General features: G+C 36.0%; 1 protein-coding gene and 1 long non-coding RNA gene across 5 annotated transcripts; both read right to left on the reverse strand.

Moving 5' to 3' along the window:
• Positions 1–465: 465 nt before the first annotated feature.
• On the reverse strand, positions 466–15,309 carry LOC131523178 (solute carrier family 22 member 7-like). Of its 4 annotated transcripts, XR_009266720.1 has the most exons (14): positions 14,621–15,309; positions 12,111–12,150; positions 11,471–11,520; positions 9,124–9,510; positions 8,947–9,050; positions 8,481–8,635; positions 7,449–7,617; positions 3,072–3,195; positions 2,872–2,981; positions 2,556–2,770; positions 1,739–1,847; positions 1,448–1,654; positions 1,120–1,286; positions 466–954 (listed from the first exon to the last, which is right to left on the reverse strand). XR_009266720.1 is itself a non-coding variant. In XM_058749307.1 (13 exons), exons 4-13 carry the CDS (start codon positions 9,502–9,504, stop codon positions 1,205–1,207), a joined length of 1,656 nt encoding a protein of 551 aa, XP_058605290.1. In that variant the 5' UTR covers positions 9,505–9,510; positions 11,471–11,520; positions 12,111–12,150; positions 14,621–15,309; the 3' UTR covers positions 466–1,204. The 4 variants fall into 4 exon arrangements, 3 of the variants coding, with proteins under 3 accessions (XP_058605290.1, XP_058605292.1, XP_058605291.1); XM_058749307.1 differs by having other exon boundaries at positions 466–1,286; XM_058749309.1 differs by lacking the exon at positions 14,621–15,309 and adding an exon at positions 12,261–12,329 and having other exon boundaries at positions 466–1,286.
• Positions 15,310–15,700: 391 nt separating this feature from the next.
• Positions 15,701–19,624, reverse strand: LOC131523569 (uncharacterized). The gene is made up of 4 exons (XR_009266809.1): positions 19,563–19,624; positions 19,388–19,460; positions 17,921–17,955; positions 15,701–16,156 (listed from the first exon to the last, which is right to left on the reverse strand). It is a non-coding gene; the product is annotated as an uncharacterized LOC131523569 (long non-coding RNA).
• Between the last annotated feature and the right edge of the window lie 882 nt (positions 19,625–20,506).

Consider the following 20,506-nt stretch of genomic DNA (forward strand, 5'->3'; position numbering starts at 1 on the left):
GGATTATCCCGTTTATGCCATGGTCATTTGGCAGCATTCCCATAAGATGTTAATAATATTTGCGCTGCAATATTTGACCGGAACGATAAAAATGTAACTGTATGTTACTATGGTTACCAATGTTTATAGGAAGCACATTAATATAGAACGTGATTAAACTGACCTGGAACTACCTGTGCAGTTAAACAAATTTTATCAACACCTGCCAGCCAATCAGAATCGAGTATTCAGACAGACCATGGCATAAATATATATAAACTATATATTATATTATATTATATTATATTATATATTTTGAACTAACTTGAAAAAGTTAGAATTATTATTCAATTCAATTTTTTTTTTATATATATTTAAAATGTCATTTATTCCTTTAATTTCAAAACTGAATTTGTCACACGAACCTTCAGAAATCATTCTCAGGAATTATTTCTTCTTATTATTAATGTTAAAAACAGTTGTGCTGCTTAACATTTTTTGTGGAAACCATGATAAAAATATATTTCCAGGATCCTTTGATAAATAGAAAGTTCAAAAGAACAGCGTTTATTTTATAACAAGTAGAAGTCTTTAATGCATATAGAACTTGCTGAATAAAAGCGTTATTTTAATGTAGCACCAGTTAAATCAAAATTTGATCTCCTTGAGAGAACTGCAAACTGGGAAGAGTTCAAGCTGTTGAGCCACATCTAAAGAATAACTTCTCTTTCTCCAAAACCTGTCACTTCTACTGCCATCTAGAGTTTCTATGACATGGTGCCATTATTAGAAGGCCTGAACATGCAGCAACAGAAACTTGCATCTTGTTGAAACTTGTTGGTTTTTTGTGGAAGTTGTCAATTATGGGAGAGGCCTTCCACAGCTCATTAATAAAGGTCAGACTCAGGTAATGTGGAGCTGTCCAGGGTGCTGTCAAACGGAGCCCAGATTCTAATGCTGGTGCTGTCTATGGTTCTGTGTGCAGGAACAAAGACTTGAAGACAGAGATTAACTAAAGGGATTAATTAAATATGTATCTAAAGGTAATGCATAAGCAAAAATACTTAATTTAGATTTCTTTAATTCTAAGAAAGCAAGAAAAACAGTAAAGCAAGACTCCATGTTTTATTAGTTACATACTTAAGGCAGGGTCCGATGTTGAGTAAAGCTTATAAACTCGTCACTATGGCAGGATGTCTTTTTGTACTTGTAAGTGATTTGCATATCACCGCGTTGTGTCTGCACAGATGGTCAACTTTAAAGGGATGTTACTCTGATCCTCTGTTGTCAAGTTGATAGGTTTCTTTCTGTGAAAGATAAATAATAAAGCAAATTATTGTGAATTTAAAATGAGTAAAAGAAAAACAGACAAACATAAAGCTGATGTTTCCAAAAAGAAAACAAAAAAACCTAAAGCAGAAAATAATTCAAGATCTTTTCTTGTATTCTGTGACATTTTTTCTTGTACCTCATCTCTTCAATATCTCCTATGGTTTCTGGCAATCTTGCGTTGTTGGTTTCAGGGAGAAGCCAAGCGATGAGACCAGAAAAGATGGCCACCATGCAGAAAATGACTTCTGGGAGGAGCTTCCACATGTCTTCTAAGAGCATGATAAGAGGAGAAATTGATGCACCCAAACGTGCCATAAAACTGGCATAGCCAAGCCCATTCTGCCTATAGATGTGAAGGAGAGAGAACGGAAGCATTTTAAAAACTGAGTGAGCTTAATAATTGAAAAGAAACATGGCAGACACTAACCTCATGACTGTTGGATAGAGCTCAGTGGTGTATAAGAACACAGTTGTGAAAGAAGCCTCTGAAAGTCCTTTACCCAACACTGTGATCACAGTGCGAAACGTCCAGTATTCTAAACCCAGACACATTCACACAGAAGAGGCCTGAGAAAATCCTCATGTGACACATACAGTACACAATTCATAAAAAAAATTGCAAAACAGTGGTTGCAACCTAATTCCATGAGAAAACATGAGAAATTTTACAATACTGATTTTGTATAAAATTGTATGATGTAATTCATACAAAAACACCATTTTTAGAAAAAGTAATCATGTAGCTCCACCCCTAAACCGTTTAACCGTCAGTGTCAAAACTGTTTTAATACTTGTCCTTAAAAGGAAAATATCCTTCAATTTAAGCGTTACAATTTCTTAATATTTACATGAATTGCATAGGACCTACAACATTTTCTTAATGGTTCTCAATGATGGACAGCAATTCCATGTTGGCATGTGTTGATTTGGCTAGTTTCTATGATTGGCATCAAAATGAATAGAATTTGATTGGCTGTATGGCTTCAACAAAATGTGGAAAGTGTTTTCTCCCCCTTTTAAAAGCTGTTGCACATATGCATTTTTCTATCCTAACTATGCAAAAAATTATATGGTAATTTGCATTTTGTAATTTGCTTATAGCATTGTTTTTTCCTGCTGGCCTTGACCCTGTCAGAATCATTATGGTGAATCTGTGTTTTGGTTGAGAACCATTGATTTAAAGTGCACTTGAAACTAAAGGGCTGTTTTGTTAGAAATTGAAATTACACATTTGATCTACAAACCTGTAGGTGTGATGATGTTAATTAGTATGCAGAATCCTGTGAGCACCAGTGTCCCGGTCTGAGTGATTCTACGGCCGACCTTATTGAGAATAAAGTAGATCAGGATTTTCGCTGGCACTTCTATGGCCGCATAAATGAAATGTGTCATGTAAAGGTCGAGCCCAAAGCCGGTGATGTTTAAGCTGAGGCCGTAGTATGTAGAAGCAACTCCATACCTACAAATGGGGGAGTGAATGTAGGTTCTTTGCTTCCACATACTCAGAAGAACTTTCTGTGAATATAAAATATTTAAAATAGTATACACAGAAAAACCTACCACACTATGCCGGTGAAAAGTGAGAGTCTCCTCAGCTGTGGGGTTTTGAACAGGTCTAAATAAGTGTAACTGTGACCCTGGTGTTCTACAGTTGCAACAGTGGACAAAGCCTGTGATGGAAACAGGAAGAAAGGTATTTTAAACCCTTGTTGAAATTCTTTGCAAATATATAAATAATGGCAAATGAGACCCTTCTTTACCTCTGGTTTAACTCTAGATGTAAAGTCTCGTCTCCTGTTAAATGTAGCACATTTTTGCAGATACTTGTATGCTATTTCTGTCTTTCCATTGGCTATTAGCCACCGCGCTGATTCAGGGATCCACCTATTAAGGTATTAAACAATCATTTTTCTTTACTATAGAATAAGGTTGAAATTATATTTTAAATCATAAGCCAAACCAACCAGCACTGAAATGACAAATTTATCACAAACTTTGATTTGAGGCAAATGGAGAATGAAGTGGTGTAAATGACATGATTAAATGAGGGAATGGTATATTAATTGTAAAACTATATATATTGAGGTCAAAAGTTTACATCCCCCTTTCAGAATCTGCAAAATGTTAATTATTTTACCAAAATAAGAGGGATCATACAAAATGCATGTTATCGTTTATTTAGTACTGATCTGAATAAGATATTTCACATGAAAGATGTTTACAAATAGTCCACAAGAGAAAATAATAGTTGGATTTATAAAAATGACCACGTTCAAAAGTTAACATCCACTTGATTCTTAATACTGTGTTCTTAAGTAAATGATCCACATCTGTTTTTTTTTTTGTTTTTTTTATTAAAGAATGTTTTTTATTAGAGAAAGTGTCCTTTTTCTGGGAATTTTTTTTTTTTTTTAATACATGAATATGTGTATACAGGTGCATCTCAAAAAAGTTATTTGTTTTGTTCTTTCATATATTCTAGATTTAAACTCAAACATTTCAAAAGGTTTTTTATTTTTGGTTTTGATGATTAGAGCTTACAACTCATGAAAGTCAAAAAATCCAGTATCTCAAAATATTAGGACATTTACATTTGAGTTTCATTAAATGACCATCCCTACAGTAAATTCTGGGTATCTCTTGTGCTTTGAAACCACAATAATGGGGAAGACTGCTGACTTGGCAGTGGTCCAGAAGACAATCATTGACACCCTCCACAAAGAGGGTAAGTCACAGAAGGTCATTACTGAAAAGCTGTTCACAGAGTGCTGTATCAAAGCATATTAAATGCAAAGTTGACTGGAAGGAAGAAATTGGGTAGGAAAAGGCGCACAAGCAACACGAATGACCACAAGCTTGAGAATACTGTCAAGCAAAGCTGATTCAGACACTTGGGAGAGCTTCACAAGGAGTGGACCGAAGCTGGAGTCAGTGCATCAAGAGTCACCACACTCAGACGTCTTCAGGAAAAGGGCTACAAAGCCACTTCTGAAACAGAAACAACATCAGAGGCATCTTACCTGGTCTAAGGAGAAAAATAACTGGACTATTGCTCAGTGGTCCAAAGTCCTCTTTTCAGAAAGAAGTAAATTTTGCATTTCATTTGGAAATCAAGGTCTGGGGCCTCATTTATAAAGCGTGCGTACGCACAGATTTGATCGTAGAGTGTGCGTACGCTTAAATCCACGCCAGCGCTCATATTTATAAAAACGGTCTTTGACGTGGAAAAGTGCTTAGCGTCACGTCAGGGTCCGAGCAGACGTACGCACTTTTTATTGTCGGAATAATGCAGATTTTTTCAAATGTAAGCTGTTCTTGCAGGTCGCTGTTCTAAATTATGATGATTGGTGATATTTTACATGTTAATGATATTAATTAGGAGTCGTTTACAAGGCAGAGAGCTGAAACCATTCAATTGCGCTCAAGTTCAAGATAATTTGCAATTCATAGATTTCACATCTGAAAGAGGCGCGTACGCTCGTTTTCTGTTCGTACGTTCATTCTATGAATCGCACGTACGCATTTCTGAGAAACGATCGTAAGATCAAATTTAGGACGGTTTCTGCGCAACATTTTATAAATGAGGCCCCTGTCTGGAGGGAGTCTGGAGGAAGACTGGAGAGGCACAGAATCCAAGCTGCTTGAAGTCCAGTGAGAAGTTTCCAAAGTCAGTGATGATTTGGGGTGCCGTGATGTCTCCTGGTGTTGGTCCGTTGTGTTTTATCAAGTCCAAAGTCAATGCAGCTGTCTACCAGGAGATATTTTGGAGCACTATGCTTCTATCTGCTGACAAGCTTCATGGAGATGCTGATTTCCTTTTCCAGCAGGACTTTAGCACCTGCCCACAGTGCCAAAACCACTTCCAAGTGGTTTGCTGACCATAATATTATTACTGTGCTTGACTGGCCAGCCAACATGCCTGACCTGAACCCCATAGAGAATCTATGGGATATTTTCAAGAGAAAGAGGAGAAACAGTTGATCTAACTATACAGACGAGCTGAAGGCTCAATAGTGCCTCGGCAGTGCCACAGGCTGATTGCTTCCATGCCACACCTCACTGATGCTGTCATTTGTGCTGAAGGAGCCCTGACCAAGTATTGAGTGCATAAATGAACATACTTTAAAGAACTTTAACATTTCTGTTTTGCAAATCCTTTTTTTGATTGATCTTAGGAAATATTCTAATATTTTGAGATACTGAATTTTTGACTTTCATGAGCTGTAAGCTATAATCATCAAAATTAAAACAAAACAAAAAAACTTTTGAAATGTTTTACTTTACATGTAATGAATCTACAATATATGAAAGTTTCACTTTTGAAATAAGTTACACTAAAAAACTTTTTCATGATATTCAAATTTTTTGAGATGCACCTGTATATGTGTGTGTGCGTGTGTGTGTTTCTGTTTGCACTCAGCTTTCCCTGTCAAACAAATAAAAAATCAAAATATCAGGTTGGGTCGGGAAATGTTGAGACTCTGTTGAGTTCCGATGCCTTTCTCCCCTCCTCGGCTCCACGCAGGCGGCTGGCACGCAACACAGCAGTGTAGTACACATTGATCGCACATCACAGACAGAGGGAGAGCCACAAGTGAAACCTTTCCAGTTTTGTACTGCAGATGAATAGGATAAACAAAATAACTAAAGCATATCACTACAGACCTTCCCCAGTTATTAGTTAATGACTTACATCAAGAGTATTTTATTTCCCTTTAAATGTTGTTTAAATATGCAGATAGCTGGTTTTGGTTAATTTAGAAGAAATCTACAGAAGCAAACAGTCAGATGAGGGTTGTAGGCTTAAAACAAACACCTTAATGTGCGTTTTGGAAATTTCCTTTCTATTAGAGCAAAAATATATTACATTAACACCAAAAGAACTAAAACAATATATTGTCTTGTGCAAAATAAACAAATTCGTAGTGAAAATATGTCCCTCTGCTTTGTGCAGTAATTTATTTTAAATATAGGCCTATACTTGAAACTAGTAGCATAGAAAACATGCACATTGTGGCTTAGTTTCCTTTGTTGTTGCCTGTTCTTGTGACAAAATTGTGATAAAATGTGAACTGGTTATTTTGTAGAAAATGAAACAACATGAAACAATTGGGTGAGTGTGAGGGAATTAAAATAAATTTTAAGTAAGTCAGTTGTGTTAATATATATAAAAAATTTTGGAATGTTTGGAAAAAAAATGTAAATAAATATGAGAAGTGCCTTTTTTTCCACTTGAGCCCCTGCCCCTCAAAATGTCTGTGCACGTCCCTGGTTGTTCATGAGTCCCTTGTTTTTCCAAGTTTTGAGTCCCTCAGTTGTCCTCAATGTGAAAAGATGGATCTCAAAATCATACAGTCATTGTTGGAAAGGGTTCAAATACACAAAAATGCTGGAAAACCAAAGAATTTGCGGGACCTGAAGGATTTTCTGAAGAATAGCAGGCAGTTTAACTGTTCAGGACAAACAAGGGACTCACGAACAACTACTAAACAAAATAAAAACACAGCTGTGGATCATTCAGGTAACAACACAGTATTAAGAATCAAGTGGATGTAACCTTTTGAACGGGGTCATTTTTATAAACTTGACTATTGTTTTCTCTTTTGGACTATATGTAAAGATCTTTTATGTGAAATATCTTATTCAGGTCATTACCAAATAGACAATAAAATGCATTTTTGTATGATTCCTCTTATTTTGGTAAAATAATTCATTTTTGCAGATTCTGAAAGGGGGGTGTAAACTTTTGACCTCAATTGAATGTGTAGAGTATATGAGTAAAGTGTAAAATAGAAAACATTTAATGCAACAGAAAGAACAGAAATATATACGATAACATAAAGAACAGAAATATATGTGATATAATCAGGTGACGGAAGGTACAAAAGCTCTTTAAGGTCATTTAGGGCAAAGGACATTTGCAGGAGCTCATGGATGTAGCCAGAACTACACATGAGTTTTTTTTTTTTTTTGTTTTTATTTACTGATTGGTTGTGAGAGGAACAAATGAAAAAAAAAAAAAAAAAGATCTTTCCAGCTGAGAGAAAACATGACCTTACAAACAGGCCCTGACTGTGAGGAATACTCTCATAAACAAACACATTTTTTCTATGAAAACAATAATGGTGCTTCCTTACCACCAAGTGGCTGTAGCAAGAAGAAGAGGAGAAGTGACAGTAATAATTAGCATCCTCCAATCAGTGGTCAGATAGGCAAAACCAGCCAGCAGCATGTTGCCTAAACTCCAGGAAGTACTGCCGAACACACCGATAAATGTACGGTGTTTAGTGTCTACCCATTCAATACCTGCAGAACAGACCACATTCATTAAACATCAGAAACATTAAAAAAGGTTTCACAAAACACATAAACACATTCTACATGCTTTGCTTTTTTTCTTTTAGAAAGTGGTAACAATGTTCTTCATTAAAACAGAAATTTTAATACTTAAAATTTCATTTAAAAAATGTTTTGAAGAAACCTGCTACTTTGTAATTCAACTTTTCACATTGATTTATATAGCACTTTATACAGTACAGGTCTGCGTTTCTCAAAAGCACCATAAGCCTTAGTTTATCGTAGCTCCACTGATGGCAATGGGTCTACAATCAACTTACGCTTACAATGCTTTTGGGAAATGCAGCCCAGCTTGTTTCAGAAACATCTTCACCGTAACAAGGAGGAAAGTAACAAAATCAATAATGCAAACTTCATCAAATATGATAATAATTCAAATTCAAACTCTAAAAAGACAACAGTGTCATTATTGACACAGTGTTCAGTGTTGATTCAGTTCAGTTCAATAACTGTGTAAAGTTCATCCATTATGAAACAAATTCAGCTATAAGCAGCTCTACAAAAGCCAACAGTGTTGTTATTCAGCTCAGTGTTGATTTAATTCAGTTCAATAACAGTGTAGATGTTGCAAAATTCATCAGTTATGAAACAAAGATGATTCAGTTATAAAGCAGCTCTACAGAAGACAACAGTGTCATCTAGTTTTGTTCTCATTAAATAATTGTCAGTGCAGTCAAATGACCATAACTGACTGCAATTGGCCTTGTTAAGAGTGGACTCTTTTCAATTTGGACCCCAAATTGTTGAGACTGGACAAATGGCTTGAGTCTTGGATAAAGGATAAATGCAGTTAGGCTTCAGAAAAGACTTACTGAGAACAACTGATATATTGATGATTCCCGTCAGTGCGAATCCGGTCAGGAAGCGGAAGGCAGCAAACATGATGTAGGTGCTTGAGAAAGCGCTAACAATGCTGAACACTATAGATGACACATAAGACACCAGCAGCATACTCCTACGACCATACCTAAGCAACAACACACAGATGAACAATGAGAACATCAGTTCTGCATTCATGATACGATTATGTTTCATTGAACTCTGTCTCTGTTATACACTCTCTCACTATGTACAGTTTAGGTACTAATATGTACTTTTAAAGTACAAATATGTACCTTTAAGATACAAATATAGTGTGTAGTATTTTGCAGTAAATACGGTACAAAGATAAACCTTTTAGATTTTGTACATTAGGGTACCACCCTACCGAGAGCTTTGTACCTTTGCTTCAGTCTTAAGAGTCTAAAAGTTTCTAAATGGAGGTTATTGGTGTTTTACTTGTCACAGAGCACTCCAAAGAACACAGTTCCAGCCATGACGCCAACAAAAAATATGGTGGCTGATGCTTTGGCCAGTCCCCTCTTCTCACAAACTAAATCAAACTGAGAGAAACAGGAAAAGCGATGGTGAGAGAGCTGAGAAGGAACTACAGGATACACCATCATTGAACTTTACCTGTGTGGCGATAGTGCTGATGAACGTGCTGTTGTCATACTCCCATCCATTCTGGCACTGGACTACAGTAACCTCTGAGGGGCTGGAGGAGTTTGACAGCAGGTGGAAATGAGGATAAGAGAACATGTGACAGGAAGCAGGAGTCCCGTCATCCTGCACTGGAATACTGACAGTCAGTCTCTCATCTTTACTCAGATTTCCAAAGATTCCCTCAGAGCCCGGAGAGCTGATGTTACAATGGTGAGATGGGATGGCGGCTATGAAGTTGTTCAGCAGTAAGTGACACGGGATTGTGATGCGAGGTATAAACATCAGCAAGACCAGTCCAATCTGGTATCGCCCAAACCCATCTGTCTCCTCCAGAATGCTCTCAAACGTCATTGTCACCTGGAATGTCATAGACAGCAAAACATAAATATTATATAACTGAAATAAAGTGATATCAAGTGATTAGATGACATTTACACTAATGTTCAAAAATTTGGGGGTCGGTAAGATTTTTTTTTAAAGAAATTAATATGTTTTTTAGCAAGCAAATTGATCAAAAGGGACAGTAAATACTTTGATAATGTTACAAAAGCGTTTTATTTCAAATAAGTGCTGTTCTTTTGAACTTTAAATTGATAAATCAATTAGGAAATGGCTGAAACCATTTGTGATGCAACTCAGACCTTTTCAATGATTTTATAGGGCCTTGTATTAAGCTGTATTAAGTTATTGTTCTGATGGTCTGAAAACTGTGAACCAGCATGAACTCTTTTTAAGTCCATTCCTTCACCCTACATTAGCCTCATAGCAGGCAATGGACCACAGGGGGTACAGCACTCTGTTTGAAGGCCGTGCACATGTGGAGATACACACCAGCTGGACTAATACACAGCCTGTCTTAACACATTATGTGTGTGTGTGTGTGTGTGTGTGTGTGTGATATAAACACTACAATGAAATGTGTTAAGACGGACTGTGTTAAAAGTGTTGATTCCTTTGAGGATATTTGCACAGAAGGGGAAAAAAAGAGTATTTATATTAAAAAGAATATATATATATATATATATATATATATATATATATATATATATATATATATGTGTGTGTGTGTGTGTGTGTGGAGTTGGCGTGTCAATGTGCCCTATGGTGTGACAGAAAAATGTAAATAAATAAATAAATAAAGCTCTAACATTGAAGATAAACCTCTCTCATGCTATTTGTAACTCTAAGAATGAAGATACATTTTTCTCATGTTATTTGCATGTTAAGTTTTTTTTCTACATTTTTGCTATGTCACACCATAGGACACAGTCCAATTTTTATTTGCCAACTACCCATAGGCAGCGGCTATTTGCACTAAGTGAAAATAGCAAATTGTCTTAGTGATAGATGCTATTTACACTGAGTGAAAATAGCAGCATTTTTAGCGATATGCTATTTAGCCTATAAGTGCAAACAGCTATAGATTCTATTTACACTATGTTAAAATAGCAGGATTTTCTTCTGTTTCTACTAATTATTCCAAATAGTGTAAATTATCTGCACCTCAGTATTGTAGTACATAAAACAATAGCCTATAATAACGTATTGAGTGTAAATTATTATTTTAATTCAAATTATTAAAATTGGGACAATAAAGCCCTCCCTACCCTAACCCAACCCGATGCTTTATTTTCAACTTTTTGATTATTGAAAATAAAAGACTTTCCGGTGTGATATGAGATTAGAAAAGGGAGAAAAAAAGTTTTGCGAAAGGCCGATTCGAATCTGGGTCGATCGTGTCAAAAACAACGTAACATACATTTTACCATCAACGCCACTGAAGCTGCTGATTGATTAACGCCTTTAGTCGTGTTGACTATCCCAATCATATTGTACATAGGCTAGTTAGTGTACATAGCCTCTGCCAACAAGGCGGTCTATTTGCACTTAGTGTAAATAGACACTGATATCTATATATATTTAAATACACTAAGCGACTGGAAGCTGGAAGCTTCATTTCGCTTTTTGACTGGAAGCTGAATATATAAATACACTAAGCGACTGGAAGCTGGAAGCTTCATTTCGCTTTTTGACTGGAAGCTGAATAAAGTGTTGATTAATTTGAGGATATTTGCACACTTCTGTGCAAATATCCTCAAATGAATCAACACTTTATTCAGCTTCCAGTCAAGATATTCATTCAGTATAAAAAAAATAAAATAACAACTCACTAAAAAACAGCCCACTGTGATGCTTTTAATTTTTTTTCTTTAACTAAATGATTATACTGATTAAAATAAAAATATTTTGAGTCAGTCTCTGTTATTTAAACACAGTTTAAAAAAAAAAAAAAATCCAGGAGTGAAATGACACTCACCTTTGCTTTAGCTTGATTTTTGAAGTGTGCGGATGATCTTTGTAGCGTGCCTTGATGGTAAAGAATTTCAACAAGCAGAGTCAAATATAGACAGCAGGTTACTGGAGGATATGAATCACCAGTACTTCATAAATAAAGGCTAAATGAAGCCCCTCCCCAAACACCCTTCATCTTTCCTTTCCTCCCTCTCTGCCTCCTTGGCTCCTTCAGCCTTAGAGAGTTTTGGCTGAGTAACTTTGTTTCTGTCAATTCATGGATTTCTGCATTCACTATCCATTTTTTATCATATACTGTACAGTACAATGTCTCTCTAGTTACTATACTGTCATGATAACAATAATAAGCAGAATAAGAGTTTAGCATCAGAGCGATTGCTGTCCAATCCTCAGAGGAAATGGGGAGAGACATTTCACCATGGGGGTTCACTGTAGAAACCCTTCACACTAATATCCCGATCAGAATAATCAGACGGGAGTAGGATTATGATGAGCATTTAATATGCAATCACTGTAATGGCAACTGACAGGTATTATACAATCAAATTATTACACAAGACCAGTTCAGTAACACAAATTGACCAATTAAAGAATCAGTGATCTGGCTAGCTCAGCATGTTTGAATTTACATAATAGCTGTTTACCTCAGACCTCAATTTTGAATCATGCAGAAAGAACCCAGACCTAGAGGCAAGGTTAGACAATGTTTAGAAAGTTTTTTTTTTTTATGCCCCAATCCCATTTTGACTACTATTTGTGCTGGAATAAGTTCATAGATTAGACTTTAAAATGACCTTTTCAGTGAATGAGTGTTTTTAGCTGTTAGTTAAAAAATGTTAAAAGAAATGCACCGAATGTCTCTATGACATGTCTCTATGACATTCAGATTTAAAGATTTGCCTGTTTGGGTTTGGGTTGCTAGGGTACTCAACATTGGTTGCTAGGGCGTGGCTAGGAAGTGTCTATGGTGATTCATGATTGGCTGTTTGCTGCCCCGAGTCAAACGAGCCCACCCCCATGTCTCTATGATATTCAGATTTAAAGATATGGCTGTTTGGGCTTGGGTTGCTAGGGTGCTTGATAATGGTTGCTAGGGCGTGGCTAGGAAGTGTCTATGGTGATTCATGATTGGCTGTTTGCTGCCCCAAGTCAAATGAGCCCACCCCCATGTCTCTATGACACTGTGATCCGAAGATATCCATGTGGGCTTTTAAAATAGCCGTCTATGGGATCAGTTGCTAGGGTGCTGTAAGTGGTTGCTAGGGTGTGGCTATGAAGGTCATAGGTCATTACTTATTGGTTACTTAAAAGAGGAGTCAAATGAGTGTGTGTGAGTTACAGAGAGAGACAGAGAGAGAAGGGCTTCTTAAGGGCCTGTGTGTGTGTGTGTGAGAAAGTGACAGTTGAGATTCAAATTCACGAACATTCCACCATTGTAAATCAATGGGATTTTTTCTAATAGTGATTAGCTAAGTGTTAAATCAGACTAAAAACATACAAATAACTCTATAAATCTAAATAGTAATGATGTGTGACAACTACCAACCGCTTAGCAATACGCTTAGTAACCTCCCAGTTATAGAGGTGTGCTATATCTTTCATAAGTAATTGAGTGTACGATGTTCGTCTGATGGATGAAAAAATTTGGGCGAAAAAAATTAGTGAGATTATATCTTTGGATCAGCAGTTCACAGAGACTTGGGGGAGGGCTCTTTTGACTCGGCCTATCAAGCAGTCAATAAGTACTGACATGACAACTTCATAGCTATGCCCTAGCAACCACTTACAGCACCCTAGCAACCGTAAAAGGACATTAACAAACAATTTTCCAGCACCAAAACATTGTAGAAACATGGCGTTGGGCTCAGTGGATTCAGACTGTCAAATAGTCTTTAAATATCATGCCATAAACTGTATAGCCACACCATAGCTACCATTTAGAGTACCTTAGCAACTGAACAAACTCATGAATAAGCAATTTCTCAGCACCAGAAAGTGGTATAGATATCGGTGTGGCCTCTTTTGTTCAGGCTGAAAAACCAGTCTGTAAGTATCACCATGTCGACTGTGCAGCTACACCCTAGCAACCATATAGAGAACCCTAGCAACCATATAGCAACATAAAGAAGCCATATCTCAGCTCCACAACATCATACAGACATGGGAGTTGGCTCTCTACAATCGCGCAGAACACTGTAGTATCTGCCCAGCGCCGAGTTTTGCCACTGCAAGCACCACTCACATTTTCTTCAGGAAATGTACATTCTAGTTATTCTTCTTCTTATTAAGTTGGCTTGAGAAAGCCAACCCAGATAGCAAAAATCATTTGGGCCAGATCTGGTCCAGACCCATCGGACGGTCTGGACCAGATCCGTGTAACGGACTCGGGCCGGTGTCTTTTGGCACAATGGGCCAATACCGGCATGGATCCGGTTTTTCCGGATCTGGACCAGAACTGGGCCAGCTCCAGACCAGATGTGGATTCCTTTATGGTGATTTGGCCCAAATGTGGGCAGGATCTGGTCCAGTACCATGCCGGATCTGGGCCAGCTCATTTTGTGTATTTTATATTATATATATATATTAGTGGTGGGCATAGATTAATTTTTTTAATCTAGATTAATCTCACTGTAATCTTGGAATTAATCTAGATTAAAATGGCTCATTTGAATTCTGCCAAGTAGATCAGAATAAGTTCACTACTAGTAGTAAACAACTAGCAGTCATCAAGAATTTAATATTGATAATAACATTGAAGACATTGTATGATTATTCCTTAAAGATAAGGTTTTAATAGTTTTAGTAGTAGTAGCCTATTACATTCTGCCCAATGTCTTCAAGTGAAACCAAACTTTTATTTTGACGGGTTGCCGTGAGGATAGTTTTTCTCAAATGAAACGCTCGAATGCTCATGAAGTGACTCTCAGAGTAGTTCTGGAGATATTGTTCATGTATTTATGTCCTCATTTAATGAGACGACAGACGTTAATATCGCCGCAAGCTCACGCGGTCTTCTGTATGAGTAGTGAACAAACCCGCGCGTCTGTGCCATACATTAACACAGAGACACACAGAAGTCATATTTAAATAGACGTTTTGCGGCTTAATATTTACAAATAGGAGTGGGAGTGTGCTCACTTGTGTGTGCGCTTACGTTTGTGTGTGTGCCGCACCGCCAAACCTGATATTGCCAAGTGCAACGTGTTCCTGGGTCAACATCTTTGTTGACCCTGGAACAACATTGTGATTAACCAATCAGATTTCAAGAACCAGTTTATAATTTTTGTGAAGTTTAGGATTATAATCAGTGTTTGGTGCTTGTACATCAGTGTAATTCATCTATCAGTTCCTCAGATTTTAGGGATTACTCATGGGTAAGGTTAGGTTTAGGTGTAGGAATATGGTTAAGATTATATTTTTGGATTAAAATGTTGTTCCAGGGTCAACAAAATATGTTGACCCAGGAACACGTTGCACTTGGCAATATCAGGTTGTGCGTGCGCACCGGGGCGGAACTCCGCTGTGCGCGCGATACAGAGAGCGCGACCATGTAACGTAGAGATAGAAATGACTTGCCGATTTCCATTGGGAAGCTTCTTAAAAATAAATTTTCCCTGAAGCAAACCCGGCGGCTTCATAGCTGCATCCATGTTAGCACGCATACACACAGGTTCGAAGACTCGTTCTCGCCCACTACAGTGCAATTCGGCTAGGTATACATCCGCGCTAAAATATCGAGGTGAAAGTCATCATAGCTTGCGTAGTATAGACCCAGCTCCCAACCCAACTTTGAGAATAGATTAACGGCGATATTTTTTTTATCGCCCGATAAGAGTCTCACGTTAACGCAACACGTTAACGCCGATAACGGCCCACCACTAATATATATATATATATATACACATATATGCCTTCATACACACACACACACAAATAAGTTGTATACATATCTAAAATTCAAACACAATTTGTTTATTTGTACAGTGCTTTTCACAATACATATTCCAATGCAGCTTTACAGAAAATGCATTTAAAAGAGTATTGCATTTAAAAGTTACAAATAAAAGAGTAATGTCCATATGCCACAGTATTTGTACAGTTCCCGGATAATACAAATCATACAAGTAGATAATGACCATTTAAGTAGAAGTGATAAATACCTTTAAAGCAATGATTACAAGCATCTTAATACATAATTAAATATCTTTTTTTTCCTTAAGGTATAATACGAAGGTCTTAGACAACAAAAAGTTTAAAGAAATGATTTAGATGTACAGACAATTACTGTCCTGAACACTATTAAAACAATATTCATATTAAAACAATTGAATTACTACACAAAACATGTTTTACTACACTACATCTTTTCTTTTGATAATTTTTGCATCAAAAGCAAAATTAAAGTTAATTTAAAACACTACCCCAAGTAGTATAAGTCTCTACTTCTAGTGCTTACTGTACATAATATTCAACAAGCTTAAAACAGTGCTACACAATGAGAATGAGAAGAATCTGAATAATTACCACAGGGAAATTTTATATCACAGGGAAAGGTCTTACAAATGTGTGTCACCATTGTGTGCTTGAGTTGGTTCTAGTTGTTCGAGTCTTCTGCAATGCTGTTTTTGAGGTAAATGCGAGCCCTCCATCTGACTCCACAGCTTAGACAGTTCCCCCCTTTTCGTTGTCTCTAAAAAAAAAAAAAAAAAAGATTAAATATTTTAATATTAACATATTAATATATTAATATATAATGTTTTTTGTACATTGTCCCTGATAACTAATAATAATAATAATAATAATAATAATAATAATAATAATTAAATATATTATACACACACACAAACACACACATAAGGTCAAAAGTTTACATACACCTTGCAGAATCTGCAAAATTTTAATAATTTTACCAAAATAAGAGGGATAAGACATTTACATATTGTCCACAAGAGAAAAAATTGTTGAATTTATAAAATGACCCGTTGTTTACATCCACTTGATTCTTAATACTGTGTTGTTCCCTGAATGATCCACAGCTGTGTGTTTTTGTTTAGTGATAGTTGCTCATGAGTCCCTTGTTTGTTCTGAACAGTTAAACTGTCTGCTGTTCTTCAGAAAAATCCTTCAGCTCCCACAAATGCTGTGCTTTTCCAGCATTTTTGTGTATTTTAACACTTTCCAGAAGTGACTGTATGATTTTGAGATCCATATTTTCACACTGAGGACAACTGAGGGACTCATATGCAACTATTACAGAAGGTTTAAACGCTCACTGATGCTCCAGAAGAAAAATAATGCATTAAGGGGTGAAAACTTTTGAATTTAAACATCAGGGTAAATTGAGCTTATTTTGTCTTGTGGGAAACATGTAACCCAGACAGCAACATAGTGTTGGCCCAGATCCGGCCCACATCTGGCCCGCGTGAAATCCATGCAGGCCAGATGTGGGCCGGATCTGGGCCGACACTGCTTGTTGTCTGGGAAGTATCTTCTGTAGCTTCTGAAGGGCAGTACTAAATGAAAAAAATATTTAGGCAAAATAAGAAAAATGTACACCTTCATTCTGTTTAAAAGTTTTCACCCCCTTAATGTATCGTGTTTCCTTCTGGAGCATCAGTAAGCGTTTTTCACTTCCAGTTCTTGTTGATTATGTAATTATAAAATGATCGTACACAAAATTAATAGTAGTTATTATGATTGATGTGGTTTGGAATTGGTAAAAGTGCTTAAAAACAATGATCAGAATATTGAATCGCCTAATAATTATGCACGCACTGAATATGCTTTTCCACATCAAAAATGTTATCCATGGTTAGCATTTTTTAATTTTCCTGTAATCGAGTAATTTTGTCCTGCTTTGTGTGTGACAAAGATAATGTTCATTCTACTTACTGCCCATAGGTGTAAAGTATAATAACTGATATAACAGAGAAGAAAAGCAAGGGGAAACTATGCCACCTGTTTTATATATTAAAAATACACAACTAATTGCATTTTACACAGATATGTTATGAATGTATTTGTTTCATTTAGTATTACAAAGCAAGGAAGGCAATGTTTAAGCCTTACAAATAAGAGTCACAGTTTATTAACATGCTCCACTGTGGAAATTAGTGCATGGGACATCAGTGTCATACACACTTCCTTTAATCACCAACTTGAGATGAAAAAGGGTTTGTACCCAAATGACACACAGACTATAGCATTGCTAGAGGACTATGACTGTTATAACAGGTATATTGTTCAGGATGAGTGTGAAGTTATTTGAAGGAGCATTTCTCCAGAAAGCTGCAAGCCTCAATCGGCCCTAACAAACAGTATGTTTTGAACAGCACAAGTTGTAACATTATCAGGCACTCATTATTATCAATATTCAATTATAAATTGTGGCATTCAAATAGCTTGAATAACTCAAACTCCACTGAAAACTAAAAAAAAAAAAAATGGGACTCACCTTACTATTCGACAGTCCTGGCTCTCAGGTGGAACCTGAAATTGAAACAGATCGTTATATAGTGTTGCTGGACAATTTCTCAGTTAATTTACCCAATTAACATGGAGCATACCGTTAACAGAAATAAAAGCATATTTTGGCCAAGCTTTTATAAATAAAAATCATACCAAACAATATAATGTAATACATGTATATCTCCTCAGTGCCCCTCTGTTTCTATCATTCATTCTGCCTGCTTATTCAAGGGGACCGGGCTCGACAAAAGTTTGGACACATTACTGTTTTTAATGATCTTGAAATAAGTCTCTTATGCTCATCAAGCCAGCATTTATTTGAACAAAAATACAGAAAAAAAAAGAATATTGTGAAGTATTAAAAATAATGAAATGAAATAAAATAATGGTTTTCTATTTTAATATACTTCAAAATATAATTTATTTCTGCGATCAAAGCTGAATCTTCAGCATCATTACTCATCTTCAGTGTCACATGATCCTTCAGAAATCATTATAATATACTAATTTGATACTCCGTTGTTATCGATGTTGGAAACAGTTGTGCTGCTTAATTTTTTGGGAATATGTGATAGTTTTTTCAGGATTTATTGATGAATAAAAAGTTAAAAAGAAAAGCATTTATTTATTCAGCTTTGCCATCACAGAAATAAATTATATTTTAATTACAATTTTAAAAGTAATTATCAGTTAAAATATGTTTTTTTATGAATATATTGTAAAACGTAATTTATTCCTGTGATCAAAGCTGAATTTTACTCCAGTCTTCAGTGTCACATGATCCTTCAGAAATCATTCTTATATTATTATTTGCTGTTCAAGAAACATTTCTGATTATTATCAGTTGAAAAACAGTTGTGCTCCTTAATATATGCAGAAACCATGATATGGTGTGTGTTAATAGAAATGACTTTTTATTTAGCAAATAGGCACTAAATTGATCAAAGTAAAAACATTTATAATGAAGCAAAAAATATATTTCAAATAAATTATGTTCTTTTGAACTGTCTATTCAAAGAATCATAAAAATGTTTCCAGAAAATGTTAAGCAGCAAAAACTTTTTTTTTTTTTTTTTACATCTAATAATAATAATAATAATAATAATAATAATAATAATAAGAACCATTACTGATAACTGAGCACCAATAAAAATCCAGCACTAAATCAGCATGTTAGAATGATTTCTGAACGAAGACTGCAGTAATGATGCTGAAAATTCACAGGAATAAATTACATTTTAAAAATATATTCAAGTGATATTTCACAATATTACTTTAATTTTATTTTTGATCAAATAAATGCATGCAGCCTTGAGGGTTAGCACTTAACACTGCTAGCCCACCATGACAGGCAGCAATCTTAAACATTACATTTTAATAGAAGCAGTCAAAATTACTAAAGTTTAAATTAAGTAATTAAGTTCAAATTCATTAATTACGTATAATTGCATACCTCTGGACCGTTTTCTTCATGTTAGCAAATCCTCTGATAATAGGCCTAAAGTGTTCGCCGGTCCAACACCGATCTAAGGAGCAATAAAAACACCAAAACTTTAAGTTATCGAGTACACAACATAATAAGAGATTAATTTGTTAGTAGAACAGTGTGATCACACGGTGTGACATACCTTGGTGAAGTCTTTGAGGATAACAGCGTACAGTCCGTGCCTCGATCGTCTTGACGTCTTCTTCTTCTTCTTCTATTAAGGTTTGTTGGCGGTTGGCAAACAACTTTTTGGTGCATTACCGCCACCATCTGGTGTGAGTGTGGACCAGAATGTTGTGTATAAGATTGTTTTAAAAAAAAAAACTATATCCTTCCACTTAAATTGGTTTCTCTAAGATATTGAAACAGTATATATAACACATCTTTTTTACTTTTTCCGCGAAATGCTAATCAAGCCAGCATTTATTTGATCAAAAATACAGAAAAAAGTATTACAATTTAAAATAATGGTTTTCTATTTTAATTTATTTCAAAATACAATTTATTGCTTTGATCAAAGCAAATATCTTTGACGTCTTTTGTTCTGAACTGCAGATAAACACGCGCTCGTTTCGGACGCGGCCCGGATCTGCTCTGTGACAGTAGTTCCCGCCCACTGAAACCGGGCCCAGGCTGGATCAGTGTTACAGCACTGAAACGGATGTGACTGTAATACGGGCTTGCCGGTTTGAAAACGGATCCGGCACAGAGTCAACTGCTGTCTGGGAACTTACTGAAATCCTATTTAAACTTCTTCTTATTATTCTTCTGAGACTAAAATTTCTGACTGCTACTCCTCCTAGAGCTTTAACTCTACAGACTCCAAACTCAGCCCAGATCTTCAGACTGATCTCGCCGGGGGTGCTATATCTTTTCTAACTGATCAGACTTATGGTTTTCATAAAACTGAAGATTAAAAATCATAAAAATCCCATAGACTCCAACTGTCAAAATTTAAACTTAAACTCCCAGAATCCTTTGAGACTCAATCAAGCTTCCCTTCTATGTACTATTTCTAACCCATTCAAACTCATTCAAACTCATCTATCTAATATTTCTAATCTATCTATCTATCCTAGCGACATG

Source organism: Onychostoma macrolepis, chromosome 17, assembly GCF_012432095.1.
Source record: "Onychostoma macrolepis isolate SWU-2019 chromosome 17, ASM1243209v1, whole genome shotgun sequence".
NCBI lineage: Eukaryota > Metazoa > Chordata > Actinopteri > Cypriniformes > Cyprinidae > Onychostoma > Onychostoma macrolepis.